The sequence below is a fragment of the Megalobrama amblycephala genome, linkage group LG5, assembly GCF_018812025.1.
Source record: "Megalobrama amblycephala isolate DHTTF-2021 linkage group LG5, ASM1881202v1, whole genome shotgun sequence".
In the NCBI taxonomy this organism is placed as follows: domain Eukaryota; kingdom Metazoa; phylum Chordata; class Actinopteri; order Cypriniformes; family Xenocyprididae; genus Megalobrama; species Megalobrama amblycephala.
Genome location: NC_063048.1, coordinates 40,457,060 through 40,482,895, shown reverse-complemented (window position 1 = coordinate 40,482,895; position 25,836 = coordinate 40,457,060). Strand labels below are relative to the sequence as shown.

The window sequence follows — 25,836 nt, the reverse complement described above, 5'->3', positions numbered from 1 at the left end:
TGAGGTAAGCTTTGTGTTTTACATCATCTGCCGCGTGCACGTTTACAAGACTGCAAACTCGGCTTTTATTTGGGTATGCATATATATATATATATCTCTGTGTAATAATTAAAATAATGTTTATATATCATATGTTCTGGTTAGTTTACTTTAGTTTTTTATAATACACCATACTTTAACCCAAACTGAATAATTAAAAACAAGTTTAAATGGGTAAATCTTGTATAATTATTTTTGATTCTTAATTTTCTTTTCTGTCATACTCAAATTCTTGTTACAACACATTAGACATGCTATGCATTTTGAACACTTTTTGTGTGAAATTATATTTATTTTGTCCATAAAAAGTGTCAAAAATAGACTCGACGCCGAAACCCCGCTTCACTGCTGCTTACGCAATGCTCCTGCTGCATGTGTGAATGCATCTGTTGGTTAACATGCACAGCAAAAAAAATACACGCTGCTTATGCTTGCAGTGTGAAACAGGCGGAAGACTAAACGTGTTGAGCTATATAACAACAATTAGTTTTCTGTCTATAAATATATAAAAACAGTTGTTCCCTTGTCTATTAAAACATGTAAATATTAAAGCGTCTTTGGCGTTTCCATGGTTTCTACAAAATAAAACCGGAAACCGAGGGTAACGCGGGTATGATGCAATTGACAGGCGACTCCTCACACGTCCCGGAGTCTTGGTTAAAATTGCAATTTTCTCACGATTTACAAATAGTTGGAAACATTTGGGATATAGTGGTTTGTGGATATTTTACTGCAAAAATATGACATATTGCACCTTTAAATTAAAAGTTGTTATTTTTTAAATGCTTAATAAATGTTGACATTGATAGCTTTTAGTTATACTGTAATGTTGAATGTCTATAATTAATGTTTAAAAAAAAATCAGTTTCACAGACATCAGTACCAGTTATCAGTAATACTGGCCTTCATTCATAAAAATATGCCAAAATATTAAACAAATATTTAAAATATACTGTCTTTAAGTTGTTTCTACGTTATCCGAGAGTAACTGTGAAATCATTACAATATAAAAATATTTAAAAACCCAATGTTTTTAATCACGATTATTTATTTTTAGTAGTAATAATATAAAATTTAATTTGTGTGAATGGTGAATCATTTTTAATATAAGGTGTCTGAAACTGAATACTGAAAACAGGAGCATTCTAGAGCAAATTTTTTGAAATATTAGAAACGAACATATGAGAAACAGACTTTATTCCAGCTCTGTATGATAACAGACACCAGGCGGATGTCTCCGAAAACAAATTTCAGGTTTGGTGAGCTGATTGTGGGTGGCCATTGTGGACTGCAAACAAACTGGAAGACAGCTGGCGAGGAACCATTAGGTACACTCCCAATTCAAAGCCTCCAGAAAGTAAGCAGCAGAATTATTCCGCCTAATAAGGCACTAAAATATACTTAATTTTGGCCGAAATCACATTTGATGTTACAAGGTTCCATTTCAGTTTGGATGCATCCTTAAAAGGTAGCTTTCTATGTAGGTAGTAGACAGCAAGGCACAAACAAAAATTGCGCAAAGTATTCTTTTAAATAGTTAAATGTTAATTCCTGTATATTTTAAACCAAAAAAAGACAAAAACGTCCATCTAACATTTTGAAAAATAGGTTCACAGGGTACAAATAACAATAAAAGCTCAAGGAACCCTTAACTAAGTGCTTTCCAAAGTCAAATCTATTTTGATGAACGGTCAGCTCAAAGCATTATGGGTAAAGCAGTCTCTCACAGCTACTCACGTGCATGCTTATCCGCGAGGGCGATGAGCGTTGTGGAGATGTCTCTGCGTCGGTAGAAACACACCACTTTGGCCTCCACATTCCCATTCGCCGTCTGCAAACGGAAACAAGAGTTGTCACAGCAACAGCCTCTAGACCAATCAGCTGCTGGGGAAGCCTTAATATGCAAATTGAGGACCAAATCATAACCATGACCTAAACACCTCTGCACTTCCTGGGTGATCTGAGAGGGTCTAGCGATGGAGAGAAGATGAGGAGGGCAAAAGGGGGTGTAGTGTGACTTGAAAGTGTGAACACAGTAACAACTTTTGCTTTGAGATTTGTCAGTCATTTAGGTGTGGGTTTTGCCAAGCGCACACTGCAAAATTGAAGCTTTTCACCCTGCATATATTTAAAGGGATCGTTCATTCATAATTTAAAATTCTGTCAACATTTGCTCGCCATGTTGTTAACAAACCTGTATGACTTACTTTGAAAGTGAAAGGGGCTGTCAAGCTTTGAAAAAAGACAAAAAGCACCTTAAAAGTGGCCAATATGACTCGTGAACTATATTCTAACTCTTCCAAGGCCATACAATAGCTTTGTAAGACGAACATTTTTACATCCACCGTTAACCTCTGTGACCGGACTGAGTCAGTGCGTTAAATTAGCAAACTGAATCAGTTTGATTAGTGAATGAATCATTCAGACCAAGGGCTAGGATTAAACCTATGATTCAGATTTAAAGGGATAGTTCACTCAAAAATGAAAATTATCCCATGATTTACTCACCCTCAAGCCAACCAACCTAGATGTATATGACTATCTTCTTTCAGACGAACACAATCAGAGATATATTTAAAAATATCCTGACTCTCCAAAGATTTATAATGGTAGTGAATGGGGGAGGGGGGGCGTGTTTTGAAGCCCAAAATAAATGCATCCATCATTATAAAAAATAATCCATACGGCTCCAGGGGGTTAATAAAGGCCTTCTGAAGTGAAGCAATGGGTTTTTTGCAAGAAAAATATCCATACAGCAGATGGCCGTACGCATTGATTTGCGGTGGAAGAGTGAACTCTGACCCGACGCATGACGCAATGATGAACACGAATGCACAGAGAATAGAGCGTGACAAAACACCAGTCACAAACTAGAAGTCTGAAACGAGAATTTTTAAAGAGAAATGTCGGAGGATTTCGATATAAGAGAAGAGGAGCTCGAGTTTGTTGCCTAGTCCTATTTGTTTGAACCGCGAGAGGCGTCTAAACTTACATTACTCCTACATTATACGTCATTCATTCATGTACGGTCGTCTGCCGGAAGCTAGATATTTTAGATTATAAAGTTTTAAATATGTATATTTTTGTTACAAAAACCCATCGCTTCGCTTCAGAAGGCCTTTATTAACCCCCTATGGATTGCTTTTATGATGGATGGATGCACTTTTTGGGCTTCAAAATCTTGACCCCCATTCACTACCATTATAAATCTTGGAAGAGCCAAGATATTTTTTAATATCTCTCCGATTGTGTTTGTCTGAAAGAAGATAGTCATATACACCTAGGATGGCCTAAGCTTAAGTAAATTATGTGGTAATTTTCATTTGTTGGTGAACTATCCCTTTAAATGTACTGGATTGTTTAAAAAGATTCAACTCAAAAGAACGATGTGTTCGTGAATCAGAAATTGCTACTTTTCTCATAAATGCACCAAGAACAGCCAGAGCAGACTTTTGTTATGCTTCTCACATAAATCTATCATATGGCTTCTATGTATTACTATTTATATACTATTATAGTATTTATTCATATTTTATTTATTCATATGAATTAGCTTTTATTTTTATAAGTGCTGCCAATCGATTTAAAAAAAATTTACTAATTAATTGCATTTTTCTGTAATTAATAGAGATTAATAAAAGCTAGCATTTTAATATATTTTTAAACTTTATATCACATTTAATCACCAAATTAACATAGAAACAATAAAGACAGCAGCCTATATTTTAAATATTTGTTCAATGGCATATTTTTATGAAAGAAGTCATCACTGATATTAATACTGCTACTGATGTCTCTATTTTTCTCAATTTTAACCATTAATTATAGGCATTTAGCATTACAGTATAATTGAAAGCTATAATTTTTTAAAATTAATTAGGCTTTAAATAAAATAACTTTTCATTTAAATGAACATAAAACAATCTTCACATAAACCCATTATAATAAATGCCACATTTGCTTATGCCCTTCAATATATCAAGGCTCAATTTGCTCTATTGGCCCAGTCAGACCAGTTTAGATGTTTACTTGCCCTGTCAAAATGCACAAAAAGTTATTGTTTTCCTCGTTTTTGACCCATGTAACCTTGCAAACAATGCTTTAAGATTTTAGGTAGGTCTAACAGGTAGGATATACAGAAATTGAATAAAGTTATCAAACACTTCAGAGTCTTTACTGCATAAATAATAAATTATATACAGATGAATCCTTATTAAAGCTTCAAATGTTATTCAGTCAAGAGCAGTGAGTGATTTTCTCTTTTTCTTTTATCCTTTGATTAACATTAATGACAGACATCAGAGCAGCAGGTTTAATAGGTTGCTGTCACTTTAAGACCTGATGTGCATCCTATTTTCTCACAACTTTTTACATTTTTTTAAGACTTCATTTAACTGTGCTTGACAAAACGGGCAATTTGGCATAATTTTTTTGTGTTTTTGTCTGTTCAAGCGCTGTCTGAAGCAGCTTTCTGTGCGCACGAGTCGTGTTTCTGTCCCACAGACAGGAGATTCACAGATGCACGCACCAGCATTTGCTTGAATAAGAGAGTGATCATATATTGTAAAGCTAACCAAAGAATAACGAGAGGAAACAAAAGGCGAATTAATTCTGTTAAAGATACTTTTTTTTAGCATTAAACTGAAAAAATAAATGCAACATCTTGGCATCTACAAATCCTACAATCTTTTTGTTACAGACTTAAAGAATTAAAGGGTCATAAACTTCAGTCTCGTAGAGTTCGAATGGCTTTTAGCAACACACACATTCGTTTGTCACTCACCTTGTTGAGTTCCTCTATTCGCCTGATCAGCAGTGGGTTACTGGAGGAGTTTTCGAAGTAAACGTAATCTGTGAGGAGGGAAAGAAACAACAGTCAGTGTTCACACACCTACAGTCTGTCAGCGACAGGCAGCATCTCCTGTCATGCTCCCACACCTGCTGAGGCTTACCGGACTGTTTCAGAGACTAAACAGAGCATTCTCCGCCGGGCTACATGACAGGAGCGCTGCTGCGTTTTGGCGGGTTCCCCAACATCGGCACTTGAAAACAAATGCGTTGACATTGTGAAAAGCTATGGCGTTTGTAACTCAACCTCATAGATAACCTTCAGTGTCCACTTTTGACCGGCACCAAAGGACATACCAGTCTCAGGACTGTCACGGCCAAAACAGGCCATTAAACACAAACAAGTTAGACACGACACTCATTCGGTCTGTTTCCATCAGTGGTTCCCAACCATATTCCTGGAAAACACAGCACATTTTTCTCCTTTGTCTGACGCACCGATTTCAGATCTCGACTAATGAGCTGATGATCTGAATCAGGTGTGTTTGATCAAGGAGACATGGAAAACATGCAGTGTCGTGTGAGGGTTGGCTCCAGGAACGTGGTTGGGAACCCCTGGTCTACATCAATTAATTCAAAACACACAACTTGAATATAGCTCTTCTACGATCACCATGTTTTTAATTTGTCAATTAAAACAAAATCAAACTCAAACTCACCCTCATGTTGTTCCAAACTTTCATCTTCGAAATTAAGACAATTCAATGAAACCTGAGAGATTTTTGTCCCTCCATTGACAGTCTACGCAACTACCAGAAAAAACTCGTTAAATTTCAAGAAAAAAGTTGAGATAAAATGTTGAGAATAAAGTCATTAAATTACGAGAAAAAACTCGTTAAATTTCAAGAAAAAAGTCGAGATAAAATGTTGAGAATAAAGTCATTAAATTACAAGAAAAAAGTCGTTAAATTACAAGAACAAATTCGTTAAATTATGAGAAAAATGTCATTAAATTTCAAGAAAAAAGTTGAGATAAAATGTTGAGAATAAAGTCATTAAATTATGAGAAAAAAGTCATTAAATTACGAGAAAAAGGTCGAGATAAAATGTTGAGAATAAACTCATTAAATTATGACAAAATAGTCGTAATTTAATGAATTTGTTCTCATAATTTAACGATTTTTTTCCTCATAATTTAATGACTTTATTCTCAACATTTTATCTCGACTTTTTTCTCGAAATTTAACAACTTTAATCTCGAGATGGTTTTATTTTTTTATTATTGCTTGGCCCTAATCCTCTTCTGTACATATGAATTGAGCGGTTTAGTCCAAATTTTCTGAAGAGACTCGATCACTTTATGTGATGAACAGATTGAATTTATTCTTTTATTCACATATAAACATTCTTCAACGCACACCAAAATCTCTCTGATTTCATTTAAAATATCTTAATTTGTGTTCTGAAGATGAATGAAAGTCTTACAGGCTTGGAATGACATGAGGGTGAGTAATTAATGATTTTTGGGAAAACTAAACTTTAAGACCAACAAAATCATGTGATGCAACAGACGTGCAGAAAATAAAAACTAAATATAAAACAGGAAATTATGTCACACGCATGTGAACCCTCATGACTGTGTCAAGGTCATAAACTCTTAAAGTAGCAGATAATTTGACCTTTTAATACAAAGCAAGGTTAGTTCAGGTCATGTGGTGTGACTTTCAAAAAAACAATGATATGTATTTATTAGGGGTATGATGAGACCGCTCTAGAGACAAGATTTTTGCACAGTATTTTTAAGAAATCTTCAATGACAAAATACATGACTAGAAAAATAGTCTGCAAGTACATTTGAAATGCTATAACTAATCATCTTGTAATGAATGTCATTTCAGTTCTACTCTCTGAGTATGAATTATCATATGCAGTAAAAGACAACAATACCCAAGCACTGTAAAAGGTTTTGCCACTAACTCAACTGACTGGCTTCTCTCCTGGATGATTTCACGAGTCTCTTTACTGTACATGAATAATGAGCTTCCAGAACTTCTGATTGAGGCTGTGTGACCTCCTAATTGAACTTTCCACAAATTGAACATAGAAAAAAAAAAACAGTCTAAAAAACAGAAATAAATAACACCTTTTTTTCTTTAGTCTTAAGTGCAAACAATAAGTGCAACCATAATCAAAGCACTCTCTCAATATTCAAAGTGCAAACAGAGACCAGAGACTAAGAGGTGGTTACAACCACACAGCCCAGCCTAAGATGGTTTGATATTAGGAGACAGGCTATTGTATGTAGCCTAATTTGTGCTCATCACGGAGCTCGCGTTTTACTTTCGCTTTCGAATTCACGATCACACATACTCTGTGTACAGGGAGCAGCGGTGCTGAGCGCACATTCTACAAGACATTTATCAGATGCTTAGGCTCTGCTGCGCAACGAATCCGCCGCCATGGTCTTGTCAGTCATCTCGCTTTACTCTAGTCACGTGAACGGTAAACTGATTCTTACTGCACTGTGCGCGACTCTGCAGCTCATGCTGGATGAGCAGAGCAGACATTTACAATAGCTTACAATTGAAGCGACAGTTATCCAACTGAATTAAATGTTTTTTATCCCTATAAAAAAAGCAAAATGACAGTGGATGCGGTGGGCATATTAATGTAATGTAAATGTAGTGGTGGTATATTCTATGCTAATTTCACCCTCATGCTCCATCATGGTGATATCACGAGACAGCTTTTACTCAACGAGAAATCTTGTCACATTTTTATGTGGCGAGATCTCGTGGCATGAAATTTTGCCACACCAATTTTTTTACCTAATAAAACTAATTAAAATTAAAAATTATAAATATTTAAAAACTTGAAAATAATTAAAAGGTGCCATCGAACGTTTTTTTTACAAGATTTAATATAAGTCTAAGGTGTCCCCTGAATGTGTCTGTGAAGTTTCCGCTCAAAATACCCCATAGATTTTTTTTTAATTAATTTTTTTAACTGCCTATTTTGGGGCATAATTAGAAATGCGTCGATTCAAGCTGCGGCCCCTTTAATTGCTTGCGCTCTCCGCCCCCTCCCGAGCTCTCGACTCTATCATTGCATAAACAAAGTTCACACAGCTAATATAACCCTCAAAATGAATCTTTACAAAGTGTTCGTCATGCATACTGCATGCATACATCGGATTACGTGAGTATTGTATTTATTTGGATGTTTACATTTGATTCTGAATGAGTTTGATAGTGCTCCGTGGCTAAAGCTAACATTACACACTGTTGGAGAGATTTATAAAGAATGAAGTTGTGTTTATGAATTATACAGACTGCAAGTGTTTAATAATGAAAATAGCGACGGCTCTTGTCTCCGTGAATACAGTAATAAACGATGGTAACTTTAACCACATTTAACAGTACATTAGCAACATGCTAACGAAACATTTAGAAAGACAGTTTACAAATATCACTAAAAATATCATGTAATCATGGACCATGTCACTTATTATTGCTCCATCTGCCATTTTTCACTATTGTTCTTGCTTGCTTACCTAGTCTGATGATTCAGCTGTGCACAGATCCAGACGTTAATACTGGCTGCCCTTGTCTAATGCCTTGAACATGGGCTGGCATATGCAAATATTGGGGGCGTATATATTAATGATCCTGACTGTTACGTAACAGTCGGTGTTATGTTGAGATTCGCCTGTTCTTCGGAGGGCTTTTAAACAAATGAGATTTATATAACAAGTAGGAAACAATGGTGTTTGAGACTCACTGTATGTCATTTCCATGTACTGAACTCTTGTTATTCAACTATGCCAAGATAAATTCAATTTTTTTATTCTAGGGCACCTTTAAGATGTGCATACACATGTATTCACGGCATAAAGATCATTTGTTATTACTTTCTACTTGAGTAATATGAAATTTTTAGAGCCATAAAATTGAAACTTTTCTTAAAAATGGTACAGCATTTATGAAATATGAAATGCTACATGAAAACATCATTTCTAAGAACTTGACATATGTGTTTTAAAACTAGAATTTTAAAAATGTCTTTCATCATAGCCCCACTTTTATGTCATCGACCCTCCTACCGATTCTCTCAGTCTTTCTTGTGTCAATTCTCCTTTCCTGCTGTATTTGTGTGTGTTTGTGTTCTGTGCGTGTGCTGTTGGCCTTGCTCCAGGGCGTGTGGGCTCTGTGCAAGCTTACGGCTCTGTGGGACGTCCCCCGCAGGCCTTAGGCTTGGTGGGGTGCCTGGTCTTAACCCTGTGCGCGCCAGGACCTCTGGCAGATTACACCCCGTGTAGAGCAGACGGCATACACACACAGACACACACGCTACAACAGTAATCCCATGGTTTTGGGGGGGTGGGGGAACCAGAACACCAAGTCTGGCAAAAACACGTTTGCAAACTCAGTGTTTGATAACACAGCCATGTGAGACTACAGTTCCTGTTTCATAGAGAAGCCTGTTTACTAATGTACCAAAATGTATGATTTTACTGAGAATTTAAAAGAAAGAAAAAAAATCAAGTGGGAGTGAGGACTAAAATTCAGGACTGAAGGCTGAGAATGACAAACTTTGATTGTGAAAAAATGCAATTTTCACAAACAATTACTAAAAATGGCGAGTACCATCCAATAATCTTTTATTTACAGCTTCGAATTATACATCACCCTCCCACCACCCTTTTTAAAATTTGGGAATTTTTGCCACTTTTTAATGAGCAGAGTGAAGAGATTGCATGATAGGCATAAGTCTGATAGGAAATAGCAATGTCCACGAGCAGCGTTTATAAGTCAGATCACTTTATCACTTCACCACAGCTCTGATAATGGCATCTTTAACCGAAGTAGTCTCAAAGTATCACGTTTTTTACAAATTTGAGATGTTCTATATGAAGATACTACATTAAACATGCAACATAATACGACTTCAAGGTGATAAAATCAGCTAATCAATACAACCCAATTAGACCTATAATGCCCCTTTCACAAGATGAAATACAAGTCTCTGGTGTCCCCTTAATGTGTCTGTGAAGTTTATCTGTGATAAAAATGAATCAGGTTTGTTTAACCATGTTGATAAAATAAGAAACTGTCATCTTTTGATTATTTACTGTCTGACCTGACGAAGACCTTTTCGGTCGAAACTTTGTCTTTTGAATACATTTTGAGAGCAGCAGTGGCAGTGTGCCGATTTTTGTTTGTTGACATTCATGTTAAGTTTCAGCTCAAAATACGCCACAGATAATTATAACTTTTCAAATTTGTTTGTGTGTGAGCAAAAACACGCCATTTTCGTGTGTCCCTTTAAATGCAAATGAGCCAAACCAACCTGAGAAGAAGCCCGTTGTCGTCCTTAAAAAGCGATTTCTGTATAAGAAAATATCTCCCTTTGCACTGAACTTTGAGCGTCGTATCTTTGCAGATGCTGTTTATGCTCAAACAGCAACATTACACATTATAATGTTTATATATAATGGACCCCTTTAATGCCGTTTTATATGGAGCAGGATTTTAGACCAATGACATTTTATGCAGGGTGTTTCTGCCAAGCTCATTGCCAAAGAAAAAGTCACCAAACAACCGGCACGCAACCACTCGTCGTGTCACGGCTGATTAGGATGAAACTTAGATGTCAATGTAACAGATAGCTTTTATCACTTGTTGTCACTTTATACAGTCAGGCCTGGAGAGCACACAGTGCTGGCCCTTCATATGTCCTGTTTAAATAAGTTCGGTCTATGGCACCATTGGCTGTAAAGAGACAGGAAGTGGCTTTGGTTCTCGATGACCTAATGTTGTCTTGGAAAAACTGGGAGGTTCCTGTATGCTCCCGTTTGTTGTTTTTTTCATCCACCAAGAAGTGAATGCTGGCTGGTCTGTAGCACTTTACTCAGACTTTCAGACGGATAGTTTACTACAACTGACAACTGACAATAAACGAACACAAAAACCAGAACGCCAGCGATGTAGATCTATGTACTTTTAAAGCACACAAACAAATCCGACTTTTAAAATTTAAAAACAGATTTTGTTCTCTCTCAAAAGGGGATCATCATATTTGGGGTCCTTGGACTTAAAATGGGGACGGGATGCACTCTTGCAGAACGGCAAAGCTTAATAGAGCAAAACTGAGAGGTCTCATTTTTTAAAGATGCTAAAAAACCAGCAAGTTATGAATAATGAAAATGACCGAATAGTACAATGTGCTGTTAATCTTATGAATGTCGTTTGCTGCCTAAAGGGTACAGCTTAAGTCTGTGATGTAACTAAGGTGTTGGGATCTCAAGAACTTGCCTAACCTAAAAATATTGACTGTGGACCAAAAGGGGTTGTGAACCATTGACATACACAGTGTGCGTAAGACTAGGGCCGCACCTCTTTGCTGCTTATTTAATGAGTACAAGTTCTACCAGAGGCCTCCCGGGCCGGAGCAAAACCTGACATGGAGTCGGAGCCTCACACAGAACCAGGAGGAGAACCTACAGCGGAGAGCGTACAGAAGACCTGAAGGCATCAGTGCTGTCTCTCACAGCTTCTGACAAGCCTCCTGCCATCTCCGCCTGCCTGTGCCCACAGCGAATGCTGTGCCCCCATCCCTCCACCAATCAGCAAGCGACACAGCCTGTGACATCACAGTGCAGTCAAATTTCCTGTGATCCAATCCGTGCATGTTGCCGAGCCTTACTGAGACTGAGGGTGAAAGAAAGACAGACAGAAAGAGAGTGAGGGAGAGAGTTAAGTGCAGGGAATCTAACCAGGCCAGAGGAAGTTGAGTGAAGAGAGACAGACAAAGAGCGAGAGATATAACAGAGAAGCCAATATTTAAAAAAATAAAAATAGCGATGCATAGATACAATATACTAGGGGTGTAACGGTACACAGAAGTACGTACCTCACTTTTGGGGTCACGGTTCAGTACGATTTCGATACAAATGGTTACACTTTAGTTTAGGGTCCAATTCTCACTATTAACTAACTTCTGCCTCAAATCACTAATTACTGCTTATTAGTTAGTAAGGTTGTTAAGTTTAGTTATTGGGTAGGATTATGTGATGTAAAATATGGTCATGCAGAATAAGGCATTAATATGTGCTTTATAAGTACTAATAAACAGCCAATATCCTGGTAATATGCATACTAACAAGCAAGTGAGAATTGGACCCTAAAATAAAAGTGTTACCGGACAAAGGAACAAATCCACAATGCTAGGATTCATTTATTTTGAACAGACAGTAGTGCAAATCACAGGTTGTTCCATCTAACGGTGTTTAGTCCCCTAGTTAGTACAGTACACCCTCCTTTAGTGAGCCGTAAACAGAATGCACTCTTGCATAGGTTATATTTTTTGCAGGGCTGATAAAAAACAAAAAAGGTATTTGGTCACAATCAGCTTCAAAACTGAAAAGCATCTTGTGTTATAAAAGTACAAAATAAATAGAATATTGAAAAATAAAACGGTCCCACTTTATATTAAGTGGCCTTAACTACTATGTACTTACATTTAAATTAATAATTTGATACAATGCACTTATTGTGTACATACATGTTTTTACATTGTACTTATATTTTAAAAACACCTGCATGTAATTACATCTGTAATTAATTTCTGTAATAACATTTATAATTACACTGTTGACCCATCCCTTACACCTTATCCCTACCCTTAAACCTACCCAAACCACCAAAGCTTTCCCTAACCTTACCCGTATCCCACCTCAATAGCAGCAAAAGTGTTTTGCAATTCAATATGAACCCAATAAGTACATTGTACTTATTTTTTGATTTAAGCACATAGTAGTTAAGGCCACTTAATATAAAGTGGGACCAATAAGACTTGTGCATTACAATTTGCTCCACTTAAACTATATTTAAACATTCAAAGCTTAAGCCCAACCTTCCTACACCTAATTTTCCACGTTCCGCTTCGCACACAGTTGAGTTCACAAGCCTTTCAAAGTATTCTCCTTTGTCCATGAGCACAGAAAGATGCATTCAATGTGTGCACACTATCTAGTGGACTTGTTTTCAAACAGTCATTCGCACATCAGGGTTGCCAGGTTTTCACAACAAAACCCGTCCAATTGCTACTCAAAACTAGCCCAGTCGGATTTCCGGTAAAATCCACAGTTCACATTCCATGGGCTAAATATCATGTTATTTGGGGTTGCTTCAACCCACGTAGATAAAAAACAATCTGCAGCAACAGTGTTAATGTAACGACTTGGCAAAACAGTCACACATGGGCTGCTCTTCTTCTGCTCTTTTTCCCGTTGTGGTGGTTAGCAAACAGTGTTGCATTACCGCGCACACCCCCTTCTGAATTGGAGTGTGGATCGGCTGTGACTGACTGTATTCGTCGTCTAACTGTATGAACCAAACCATGATGTCCGTACCGTACGGTTAGGGATGAATATGTACAAGATACACACACACACAAAAAAAAAAAAAAAAGTTTAAAAGGACAAACTAAGGATGAATATTTTCAAAATGTAAAATATATAAATCTTCTCGACTTCATTAAATCGACAGGCCCACATGCAGTCAGGCTGGACTTCAGGAAGTGTAAGCTGCCCTGACCTCAACTCAGAGGAAGAGGTCTCCGTGGCCCAGACGCTGCAGGAGACCCCAGCCTGCACAGGTCCTCGGAGTGTACAGAGGCCATTCAATCCCTGTCTTAGGACAATCAGACCGGGACCCACGAGACATCCGTTACTATGGCAATGCCAGTTAATTCAAGCTTATGCGCCAAACACATACACAGAGCATTAGTGAAGCTCTTAGGTTATTCTTGCTCTCTGCCTCCGGCTCAGGGATTTGAGTTATACAACACCTTCTCCAACAATACGGAACCAGTGCGTGTCTTTCTACCAAGGGAAAAACCAGTGGTGGGCCGGAATGCACCAGACAAACCTGCTGGTTTCAAGCCAGGAACTCAAAGACAAAGATCACGATACACCCTAAATGATTCACTTTATATAACAACATAGTAGGGATTGCACATTGCACAAATCTTTTACGATATTTTCTAAATGTTGATAAACTATTGCAAAATGACGGCGTTGACAAACTGATGTCATGTGACTAAAACATATTTTTTTCCTCTTGGCTGTTTGTGTTGGTCTTTCAGACGAGACTCTTCTAAAGGAAAGAGAACGAGGCTTTGTGTGTGAAATTGCAGGGTCTGTAATTGTCCCACCTTCATAAACACAAAGATCCTGACACAATGTCCACTATGTGACAAGCATTCAGTTGCAAGTCACTTTTCTGTCCACACTAAAAGCAAAAAAGCAGCATGAAGCGACAAAAAAAAAAACATGTTTGATGTTTAAAGTCAACATCAAATGGCATTCATTCACTACAGTTCGCTTTCACTGAAAAGGGATATTCAAAGAGAAATAAAATGCTTGATTTTGACACTTTATTTTATTCATAGGTAATTAGTTGGATTGTAAAAACTCGTCTTCCACTCCACAATGAAGCCAGACATGAATGAGCGTGAAACACAGCCAACATCAGTTTTTGAGGATGATTTTTTGACTGAAAGATGGAGGCTGAAGGTCAAGTTCAACTGTGAGGGCATTTCAAGTATACCCAAGGTGGATCTCAAAGATATTTTCTTTTACAAAAATCCCTTTTCAAGGACTACAATAAGCTTCTTCCAGGGATAGTTAAATCACAAACCCCAAAAATTACATAAACCCCGCCCCCAAGAACACGCAACAAAGGGGGTGAGGCCATGTTGGGCTGCTTTAGAGAAGAGGAAGAGTTGTTGTAGTAGAGTGTTGTTGTCATGCCGTCATTTTACACTGTACTTCTTCACAAACGAGGGTCAATTCAACACTGGATTTGCACAAAGATTAACATGACGACACATGCTAGTCGATGAGTTGAATCAACTCCACAGCAACTACATACATTTATCCACTAACCATTCAGAAACCATTCAGTTTCATTCTAAACGTTGTAACTTCATCCATCAGTGTCGACTCCGGTTTGAACAATGTAAGGCTGAACACCGTTACTGACAATCCTCATTTTGGCTGCGTGAGATTCTCCAGCTTTGTTGTTGTTGAGCTGTTAAAGCTCCGCCATCTTTTGGAAAGGGGGCCGGGAGCAGCAGCTCTTTTGCATTTAAAGGGACACACACAAAAACGGCGTGTTTTTGCTCACACCCAAATAGTGGCAAATTTGACAAGCTATAATAAATAATCTGTGGGGTATTTTGCGCTGAAACTTCACAGACACATTCTGGGGACACCAGAGACTTATATTACATCTTGTAAAAGGGGCATAATAAGTCCTTTTAAAAGGCTTGAATTTCATAATAATAGCCTAAATAGCTATTTGGATATTGGTTAACAAATCCCAAAACCCACGTGGCTGACAATGGTCAAAAAGGAAAGCACAGCAGCATTTTAAATGAATCATGCACAATAAGTTCAGGAATGTGCAGTATAAAGTAAATGGATCAATTCTGACTTATTTGGAACAATTAGATTTCACTGTTAGTGGAACATCCCAGTGCGACGAGGCAAAAATAGAGAGCTAAAATGCATTATTTGTCATCACAGTCATTAGGACAGAAAGTTACATAGTATTGAGTTTGGTAAGGTCATGGAGTAAGACAGGTGCAAACACTGTCAGGGCAAAATAAGCATAATGAGCAATGAATGAAAACACCAGATTAAGTTTGCTAAGAATGCAGCATCAGCTTGCAGGCATTTTTTTATGCTAATGGATCAAGGTTCAAATCAATTTTGAAAAATCAATACGATTTAAAGACTTTATCATAAAGCAAAAGTAATGGCAGAAACTGGTTATTTAGCTAATCCTCTGAGCATCTTCTCAGAAACAACACCATTCCACTCATCTCATTAAAGAGTCTCTGCCAGCTGAGCAACTATTGAATAAATGATAATGTTGCTGTTTTAACTGTCAATCACACAACTGTACTAGAGAGATAACTTCTCCTGGGGAGGTGCTTCAGGACTCCGCAGCGCTCAGAGCAGAATGGACTGATGCTTTGCTCGGCAAAGACAACTTGCTTGTTTCTGTAATGCCATCATTAACTGTATTTAAATATTACAGAACTACAATCGCTGTTGTCTTGCTTTGTACACTCTGAAATACCAAAAAGCCCAGGAAGAATATGGGAACTTTTTTCTCCATCTTCAGCTGTGATTCTGAGGCAAAATCCGAAGAATTCTGTGGAATGGATTATCAATATACATATTCAAATTAGCAATTAGCATCAGTTATGAGTTGAACTTTTTGGATGAGGAGCATGTCCGATTCTACTGAAATCTCTTGAGCTATCTCTTGAGTTAAGTCCAACTATAAAGAAAAGGAAAATAGTTTAAAATGTGCCATGTTCGTAATGTACTCTTTGAATTAATATTGGTTTTATATATTAAAAAAAAAAAAAAAAAGCAATTAGGAATGCACTATTTATTGCACAATATGAAAAATATCATTGAACTTAAACGTGATTATTGCTTAAACGTGATTCTTTGTGAGATTATGAAAACACAAAGCCTGCGATAATTTTTTTATGCACAGCTTGTCAATGAAGTATGGCTGTTTTTACTCCAAACTCTCTTCATAATGACAGTTGAGCATCCTTCTGTGAGATGATGTGGCTTCTTACACAGAATAAGGCAGTTGTGTGTTTATTAAACCTACCTATATTGTAGTTACATAAAATATTCACAGGCAGATTTGCTTTATGTATTTCCCCGGCGTCGAAATCAGGCACATATAAATGTCAGGAAACTCCTGGCTGCATGTCAATATCCATCGATTAGGTTTATTTGACAAGTTGTAAGGAACACTTTCGAGCCCAACCTTTAGTGTAATTCGTTAGTTTTACTCGCATTTTCGCAGTTTCCTCTATTAAATCCAGTCACGCAGAAGGTTCTTTTGCCACTCAGTCCAGCTGAGGGAGCGCGTTCCGGCAGGAAAGTGACGTCAATGCATACCCTCTATTCAGCTACAATCTTCTTCTGCGGCAGGCCATATTTGGGGTTTCTGCACAAGAGCGCCCTCTGGCTTTCAGATGGAGCAGCATTTACTACTGATCACAGAGCCGTACAGCTCTGACAAGCTGCGCATAAAATAATCGCAGCCTTTGCCAAATCACATGCGATTTAATCGCGATAAAACATGCAGCCCTAAAAGCACTCATTAATCAATCATTCTAAAAACTTTTTTTTTTTCAACGTTTTTAAAAGGGGAAAAAGCCTTTAAAAAAAGAAATACTAACATCATAAATTATAAATGATTAATAATTCATAAATATTCATTTTTTTTGGGAAGTCAAACCACACAACCACACGACCTGTAGGAAATCCAGACTTGTATTCCCTATTTGTCACTCATTAGTTTTTTTTTTTCGTGCATGTTGGTTTGACCACATGATTTTGATTTGTAAGACAATATTAAAGGATTCGTTCACTTCAAAATTAAAATTTCCTGATAATTTACTTAACCCCATGTCATCCAAGATGTTTGTCTTTCTTTCTTCAGTCAAAAAGAAATTAAAAGTTTTTGAGGAAAACATTCCAGGATTTTTCTCCATATAGTGGACTTCAACAGCTACCAACAGTTACCAACGGTCCAAATTGCAGTTTCAGTGCAGCTTCAAAGGGCTCTACACGATCCTAGATGAGGAATAAGGGTCTTATCTAGGTAATTTCCTAAAAAAAAAAAAAAAAAAATTTTAAAAAAAAAAGTTAAAAACATTTTAACAACAAATGCTCGTCTTGCACTGCTCTGCGATGCGTCACGCATTACGTAATCATGTTGGAAAGGTCACGTTCATTTGGTCTGGACCAAAGAAGAAAAAAAAACATTTAGTCCTGGTCCAATTAGCGTTCAGATTGGCAATTTTATCACCGAACCAAAAGATACCGAACCTTCAGGGATACATTCACAAACTGATTGGTCGGATTTTATGATGTATTGCCTATTTTGAGACGGATCTTACCGAACATCCAAAACAATGCTGTTTGCTGAGGTTAATGCGTTTGTTGTGTGTGTGTGTAGCCTGCATGTGATGGTATTTTGGCCAGCTGGAAACTCGTGAAGAGTTTATAAAATGTGTAAAGGAGTCAAAACAGCGGCGGGAATCCATCCGTGACACACAAACGATCTGCTGCGTGGAGATGCGCGTCTGATGCCTGTGATGGACAAACTCGCGTCTATGACGAGAAAAACCGACATGCGTGAGGATTCTGTCCTTTTTAAGGTCTCATCTTCCTGTTTTTGGTTCGTTTACATATCTTTGGTCCGTGTTGCGTTCATGTATCATTCGAACCGCACCAGAGTTCGTTTGGAAGCGGATCGAGACCCATCTTTTCAGCGGTCTCGGTCCGCTTGTTTGGTGCGCACCAGGGTTCGGATGGCAGCGTTCACAAGTTCAAATGAACCGCACTAACCGAGCAATCGCACCAGGGTTCGTTTTAATCGAACCAAACATGACAAGTGTGAACGCAACCTTAGTCTTTGCACGTTCGCTTTGTAGACACTGGACCGGTACTTCCGCCAACGTCTGCGTGGCGCAGCAAGATGAGCATTTGTGGTTAAAAAGTAAATCCATTTTTTTTTTTTTTTTTTGAAAAAGACAGATCGTTTTGCTAGATAAGACCCTTATTCCTCGTCTGGGATTGTGTAGAGACCTTTGAAGCTTCCCTGAAACTGCAATTCTTATTCAAATGTTCCCATTAGCTTTAACTTTATTGCAATCAATAAAACTGGTTTATTGTCAAATTAGATAAGTGTGATAACTGCATTAAAATATAAATTCTCCATTAAAAAGTCAACCATTGATGGTTTTGAGTTGATTTGTGTTGATTCTTCTTTTAGGAGACAATAACTTTATTTATTGTGCACTTTGATTTTTAAAACTTATAGCTGTTGGTGAAAGGTCTATTACACACTGCATGAAACGTAAAACTAAAAAGCATAATAGGGGCACAAATATAGTAATAAAAGATTATGCCAAACTAATTAAGTTCTTTTCAAGAACTTAATTCTTTTAATGAGGCTTTTATCCTCATTATGATATCAGAACAGTTGTATCACCATGACATTCTGATCTTCAAAAAAATATCACATAACTTAATTCAGAAATTGAAAACATGTTCATGGTAGAAAAAAGACGTATTCAAGTCACTGCATTAATGAATTGCATTTTTCAGATATTTTTGAACAATTTAATAGAAATGCCATCACAAGGAGAGTCACGTCATTGACCCTTCTGCAAAGTTCTGCAGGCACAGATGATCCTGGCCACAGATTTACAGAAGATTCAACGAGGCTCACTTCAGCACAAAGTTGAGCAACTGCATTTTCCCCAAGGTGGATGGAGAACAAAATGCATTTTCAAAATGGACCACGTAATAGTCTACGGCTATTGTACCAGAGAGAAAAATCTGAAATTTGCTTGCTTTGTGGCATCATACATCAAGTACTCCCATGACCAACTGCAGGGCGAACACCCGCACAGACCGGACACATATTAGAGATAGCAGACACCTGGCACAGCTTCCCAAAATACCATACACCTCTGCTCACTGTGTCCTGTCCATTAGCTTATGTTTCTCATTCACTGGTTCCCTACTCAAACCTGAACCCATTCCCAAAAGAGCCAAGTTCAACGCCACCAATCGCAATGCAGTCGATTTCCATCATTTCTGTGGCTGTTCATGGTGGTCTGTTTTGAATTTTTTTCCCTCTGATTTTCTTGGCACATTTATTCTACGCTGGAGTCTAGGAGAAGCCTCCCTTCTGGGAGAAGAAAAGAGAGCCAGAGAAAAGCCGTTAGCTCAATGAGAGAGAATTCAGGCCGACTACCTTCTCCATCAAGTGTGAGGGAGGACAAAGGAGGAAGAGAACGCTAAGGCTTTGTTTCTCCCCTTGCAGGGCATTGTTTTAACCATTGTGGCTCCACTTCCAAATTCAATACCCCAAAATCCACTCAAAAGGAAAACCATGATTGTATTGGAGCTATCAGGAGAATTACAAATGCTTCAGCGCAAGAAGGTGTCTGGGGTGCTTTAACGAGATCCAAATGATAGTTTTAGTATGGCTGCGCTAAGTGTATAGGGTGCACAGCAGAGGTCTGAACATGGAGGTGGAAAATTGTGCAAAACTGGCTTCATTCCAGTCTGAGGTTGGTCAATGTGCTTCTTTTGGTCCACTCTAGACCGTTGAGAGAAAAAGAGAAACGGAGAGAGAGAGAGAGCGCAGCAGATGTCGTCGATATGTATCAGGTGATGCAGTAGCCAGAGGTATGGAGGCCCTTGGAGACTCTCTGCTGGATGGAGCGCCTGGGGCCATTTTCAGCCTCAGCAGCCAAAGATGTTGCAAACACTGGGAGGAGCGTGTAACAGAGTAACAGATATTTACGCAATGATCTTAAAGTCCTGAACGAAGGCATTCTCAAACCTCTGATTCATCTCCGTCCAGTGAGAACAGCAACTGTTCAGAATCTGCTAACCGCATACTGATTATTTCAGACCCGATACTGCCTATTTTTGTCTGAATAGTTTGTGAAACAGTATGCATTATTCAGCCGTTTCAAAAAGTGATATGCTCACATGAATGTTTGTCAAAATTGAAACATCTTAAAGGATTAGTTCACTTGAGAACTAAAATTTCTTGATAAATTTACTCACCCCAATGTCATCCAAGATGTTTATGTCTTTCTTTCTTCAGTCGAAAAGAAATTAAGTTTGAGGATTTTTCTCCATATAGTGGACTTCAACAGTTACCAACGGGTTGAAGGTCCAAATGTCAGCTTCAAAGAGCTCTACATGATCCCAGACAAGGAATAAGGGTCTAATCTAGCAAAACAATTCATTTCAAGTCATTTTCGAAAAAAAAAAAAAAAAAAAAAAAAAAACATGTATATGCTTTTTAACCACAAATGCTCGTCTTGCACTGCTCTGCGATGCACCACGCATTACGTAATCATGTTGGAAAGGTCACGCGTGACGTACTCCATCTCATTTTTTCTTCCAACATCATTTTACCTTTTTTTTGTAAAGCCCGTTTGACTTAGTCTTTGCACTTTTGCTTTATAAATACTTGCTTGTTACTTCCACGTGACCTTTCCAACATGATTACATAATGTGTTGCGCATCGCAGAGCAGTGCAAGATGAGCATTTGTGGTTAAAAAGTATATAAATTTGATTTTTTTTTTTTAAGAAAACGACCAATCGTTTTGCTAGATAAGACCCTTATTCCTCATCTGGGATCATGTAGAGCTCTTTGAAGCTGAATTTAATTTGGACCTTCAACCCGTTGGTAACTGTTGAAGTCCACTATAAGGAGAAAAATCCTGGAACGTTTTCCTCAAAAACCTTAATTTCTTTTCGACTGAAGAAAGACAGACATAAACATCTTGGATGACATGGGGGTGAGGAAATTATCAGGAAATTTTCATTAGTGATCTAATCCTTTAAAGGGATAGTTCAGCCAAAAATTAAAATTATGTCATCGTTTACTCACCCTAATGCCATTCAAAACGAGTTTTGTTTGTCTTCAAGCAAGTACAGTTGAGCTTTTGTGTTTACCAGATTTAATGTGTTGATCAATGATTATATACTATATGAAATTTAATATGGTCATCACCTTATAAAGTGATCATGCCTCTTTAGAAGACTTGGATTAAACCACTTGATTCATACGGATTACATTTACAAGTGTCAAATTGTTAAACTTTCAATGGACAAAAACGATGAGAGAATATTAAATAAATCTCGTGTTCTGCAGATGAACGAAAGTTTAATGTGTTTGGAACAACATTAGGGTGAGTAAATAATGACAAAATTTTAATTTTTGGGTGAACAATCCCTTTAAAAGGTGGTGAAAACTGTGGCAGATATTACTCCAGTCCATCTGACAGAAAAACGTTTAAACACTAGAAACATCCAGACAGAAAAGAAGAATTTACGGACTGCCGATCGGATGTTCACACGTTAAACCATAAAGTGTAAATTCGCTAAAAATGCTCCTGATCAAAGATCAGCTTTTCTTCAGGTTAGACCAAGTTTATCATCTCTCCAGCCTCAAGAGTAAACTTCCCAAGCCAAATACTCTCATTATAGCAATAATTACACATTGGACACTGTACGCACACATTCATTCTCCCTAAATCAGCATAGCTGGGATCCTAATGGATAATTGATACCAACAGGGAATCAGTTCCTGAGCCAAATGCAATCACTGAAAGGGATAGATAACCCAAAAATGAAACTTCTGGCATCATTTACTATACTTTACTATTTACTATTATTTATAAATCTAGGTTAAAATGTTGGAGGGACTGTGCCTTTTCTGGGTCCTAGACTCTGGAATGATTCGCCCATTTCAATTAGACAGGCTCCATCTCTATCTGTTTTTAAATCTAAGTTGAAAACATTTGTTTGATAAGGCATATATTACATGTACATTGTCTTTTATTGTTATCTTTTAACGCTGAAGCACCAATTTAGTCCATTTTATGGTATGTTTTTACAATTCTCTGTTTATGTGTTTTATTGCTTAATAATTTTTGGTCTGTTTACTTAGTGTTTTTAGCTATTGTAAAGCACATTGGACAACATTTAAGTGTGCTATATAAATAAATTGCCATTGCCATCATTTACTGTTTCAAACCTGTATGACTTTCTTTCTTCCGCAGAACACAAAAAGAGATATTAAGCACAATGACAGCCTCAGTCACCATTCACTTTCATTGTATAGAAAAACCAATGAAAGTGAATGGTGACTGAGGCTGTCATTCTCCCTAACATCTCCTTTTGTGCTCGGCGGAAGAAAGAAAGTCATACAGGTTGGAAACATCATGATCAATTTTCATTTAGGGATGAACTGTTTCTAATTGAGTTCATTATTAGAGAATTGTGAACCCCTTTTAAATGTGACCCATTATTGGCATCATCTTTCTTTATGAAAACAGAACAATTTGGGTATGCCAATATGCATCTCAATTAAGTTAATTCTTTGAAACAAAGCATTTTATATTCTATATTTTATATCTGGAGTCACTAGACTCAATCTACTGTCTTAAACTTTATGTGCCAAAACTTTCTCACTTCATCCATTACCTTCAATATCTATAAAAAGTCAATAGCAAGACACAGATTTGACACTGTACCATCCTCTCCCAGTGTTTCTGACCCGTCAGAGTGTCTAAAGTGGGGCGTGCAGCTCAAACTTTAACTTTAAAGAAACCCAACGCTTCGCTTCTGTGTAAATTTAAGAGTTACCCGCTTGTTACTAACACTCAATGACACGCGCTACATCATGCTAACGGCAATAAATGTAGCGTCCGTTAGTAGTAAAAACAGTCTCGGGGTCCCGAAACGAGAGTGTTCCTCTTCATCTCGCTGCTCGCAATCACCATCATCATCCTCTCACTGTAGTCCTACAGTACTTTAAAAAATAAAAGAGGAAGGACAAACCAAAAACTGCTAAGCCCTGTTGCGAAAAGGCATGAACGAGAGCGACACACACAAAAGGGCACGACATTTTTTACCCAGCATGATCTCTTACCTCCGACCCGGTACATGTTGGCTGCCATGACTGCCCCCGGTCCTGCCTGGCGTCTCCAGGTAGGGCTTTCTCTCTCCGCCGCCGCCGCCGCTGAGTGCTGTGCGCTGGAAAATGGTGGATTGATCAATACGAAGCGGACTAGTGAAGGGATCTTAAAGAGACAGTGCACATATTTTTATGAAGTCGCGTTGCACGGGGCGGTGTGAGGGATCTCTTTCAGAATAACCCGCGTGTTTAGAAACACCTTCTCAACAAAGCGGGATCCTCACGCAGGAGCAGAGACTCGGGCCACGGGGCTGGTGAGAGCGCGAGAGGGAGGGGATGGGGGTCTGGATGGGCAGCATCACTCGCGTTTCCCCGCCTACTTCAAATGACCAAACCATTGCTGTACTACTTTGGACCCACTAGAGGCGAAATGAAACAAATAAACAACTGTTGCTCTCAGACTGAGTTTGAAACTAAACAAGTATAAGAGGACAAGGAAAGAAATTCCTCTCTGAGGAGTATAATGTGTTTGAGATGAAAATGTGATGGTGTTGGATATCATGCCATGAGTCCAAAGATCGCATCCCTGTGTCTATATGATATTCTGGTGATGATTTGGCTGGGGCATGTTGCTATGTGGTTGCTAGGGTGTGTGGCTGGTTGCTAGGGTGTGAGTAGGAAAGAGCCCACACAAAGACTCTGATAGGAATCTTTTTCACTGTTAAAGGATTAGTTCACTTTCAAATTAAAATTTTCCTGATAATTTACTCACCCCCATGTCATCCAATGTCCATGTCCTTCTTTCTTCAGTCGAAAAGAAATTAAGGTTTTTGATGAAAACATTCCAGGATTTTTCTCCATATAGTGGACTTCAATGGACTCCAAACGGTTGAAGGTCAAAATTACAGTTTCAGTGCAGCTTCAAAGCGTTCTACACGATCCCAGACGAGGAATAAGGGTCTAATCTAGAGAAACCATCACTCATTTTCTAAAAAAAATAAACATTTTATACATTTTAACCATAAATGCTCATCTTGAACTAGCTCTCTTCTTCTTCTCTATTAGAATTTCGGCAGTGTAGACACTGCTAAGTGTATTACTGCCCTCCTCAGGTCAAAGTTTGAACTAAATTGTTATATACTTGCACTAGCATATTGTATATGATAATTTAGTTTAAACTTTGACCTGTGGAGGGCAGTAATACACTTAGCAGTGTCTACACTGCTGGAATTCTAATAGAGAAGAAGAAGAGAGCTAGTTCAAGATGATCATTAATGGTTAAAATGTCTAAAATTTTTATTTATTTTTTTAGAAAATAAGTGATGGTTTCTCTAGATAAAAACCCTTATTTCTTGTCTGGGATCGTGTAGAACGCTTTGAAGCTGCACTGAAACTGTAATTTTGACCTTCAACCGTCTGGAGGCCATTAAAGTCCACTATATGGAGAAAAATCCTGGAATGTTTTCCTCAAAAACCTTAATTTAATTTCTTTTCGACGGAAGAGAGAAGGACATGGACATTGGATGACATGGGGGTGAGTAAATTATCAGGAAATTTTAATTTGAAAGTGAACTAATCCTTTAAATCTGTTTTTGTTGTTGTTGTTTGCGTTGCTGCATTGCATTAGCTGCGTCTCATTTCAGAGGCTGCGTCCTCCGGAGGTCGCATTTGAAGGCTGCATACGTCATCAAGGATGTCTTATTTAAGAAAAGTAACCATAATAAAATTGAATGTTATTCCTTGTGAAGTGTAAAATACTGCAATTTCTTTCTTACTTTGCAATCTAACGGTTACTTTTCTTAATTAAAACCACCTTGATGACGTATGCATCCTTCAAATTTGACCTCCGGAGGACGCAGCCTTCGAAATGAGGTGCAGCTATTGTTTTGTTTTGTTTTGTTTTGTTTTGTTTTGTTTTGTTTTTGCCCGCCAGGCAAACATCTTTAGTCTACTCAGTATGTAAGAGAAAGTTCTGAGGAAAAAAAAAAATCAGATTTACCTGCCCAGCAATAGTTAGAGACAGTCTGAATATGCCTAGTTCCCTACTATGAAAAGACTAGTATGTCCGAAATTCATATGTTCATTAAACACTATGCAAAAAGTACCCGGATGACCATTTCTGGCATGTAGTGCACATCTAATGGACACTTCTTTACTATCCCATGAGGAGTTGTGAGTGGAAGTGAAACGAAACTGATGCTGTAAGTCACATGACCAGTTGCGACATGGTGAGTATGTCTGGATTTCATTCATATTACAGAAAACATACATTTTTAACAGTAATTTTTATTCAAATGTCGTACCTCAGACAGTATGTGATCTCGGAAGGGATTGTGGCAATGAAGATACATCAGCATAGTTTGTCACCAATATATTTAGTGTTTTGAATGCTAGTCTCCCCATAGGCCCCTTAAAGGGATAGTTCACCCAAAAATGAAAATTATT

At 37.8% G+C, this 25,836-nt stretch overlaps 1 protein-coding gene across 1 annotated transcript in view; it reads right to left on the bottom strand.

Moving 5' to 3' along the window:
* Positions 1-23,738, bottom strand: part of mta1 (metastasis associated 1) — a 62,502-nt gene extending 38,764 nt beyond the window's left edge. The window contains exons 1-3 of the mRNA XM_048192298.1: positions 23,407-23,738; positions 4,823-4,890; positions 1,777-1,870 (exon numbers count right to left, since the gene is read on the bottom strand). Of these exons, the coding sequence (XP_048048255.1) occupies positions 1,777-1,870; positions 4,823-4,890; positions 23,407-23,434 (190 nt within the window). The 5' untranslated portion in view covers positions 23,435-23,738. The remainder of the gene's footprint in view (positions 1-1,776; positions 1,871-4,822; positions 4,891-23,406) is intronic.
* Between the last annotated feature and the right edge of the window lie 2,098 nt (positions 23,739-25,836).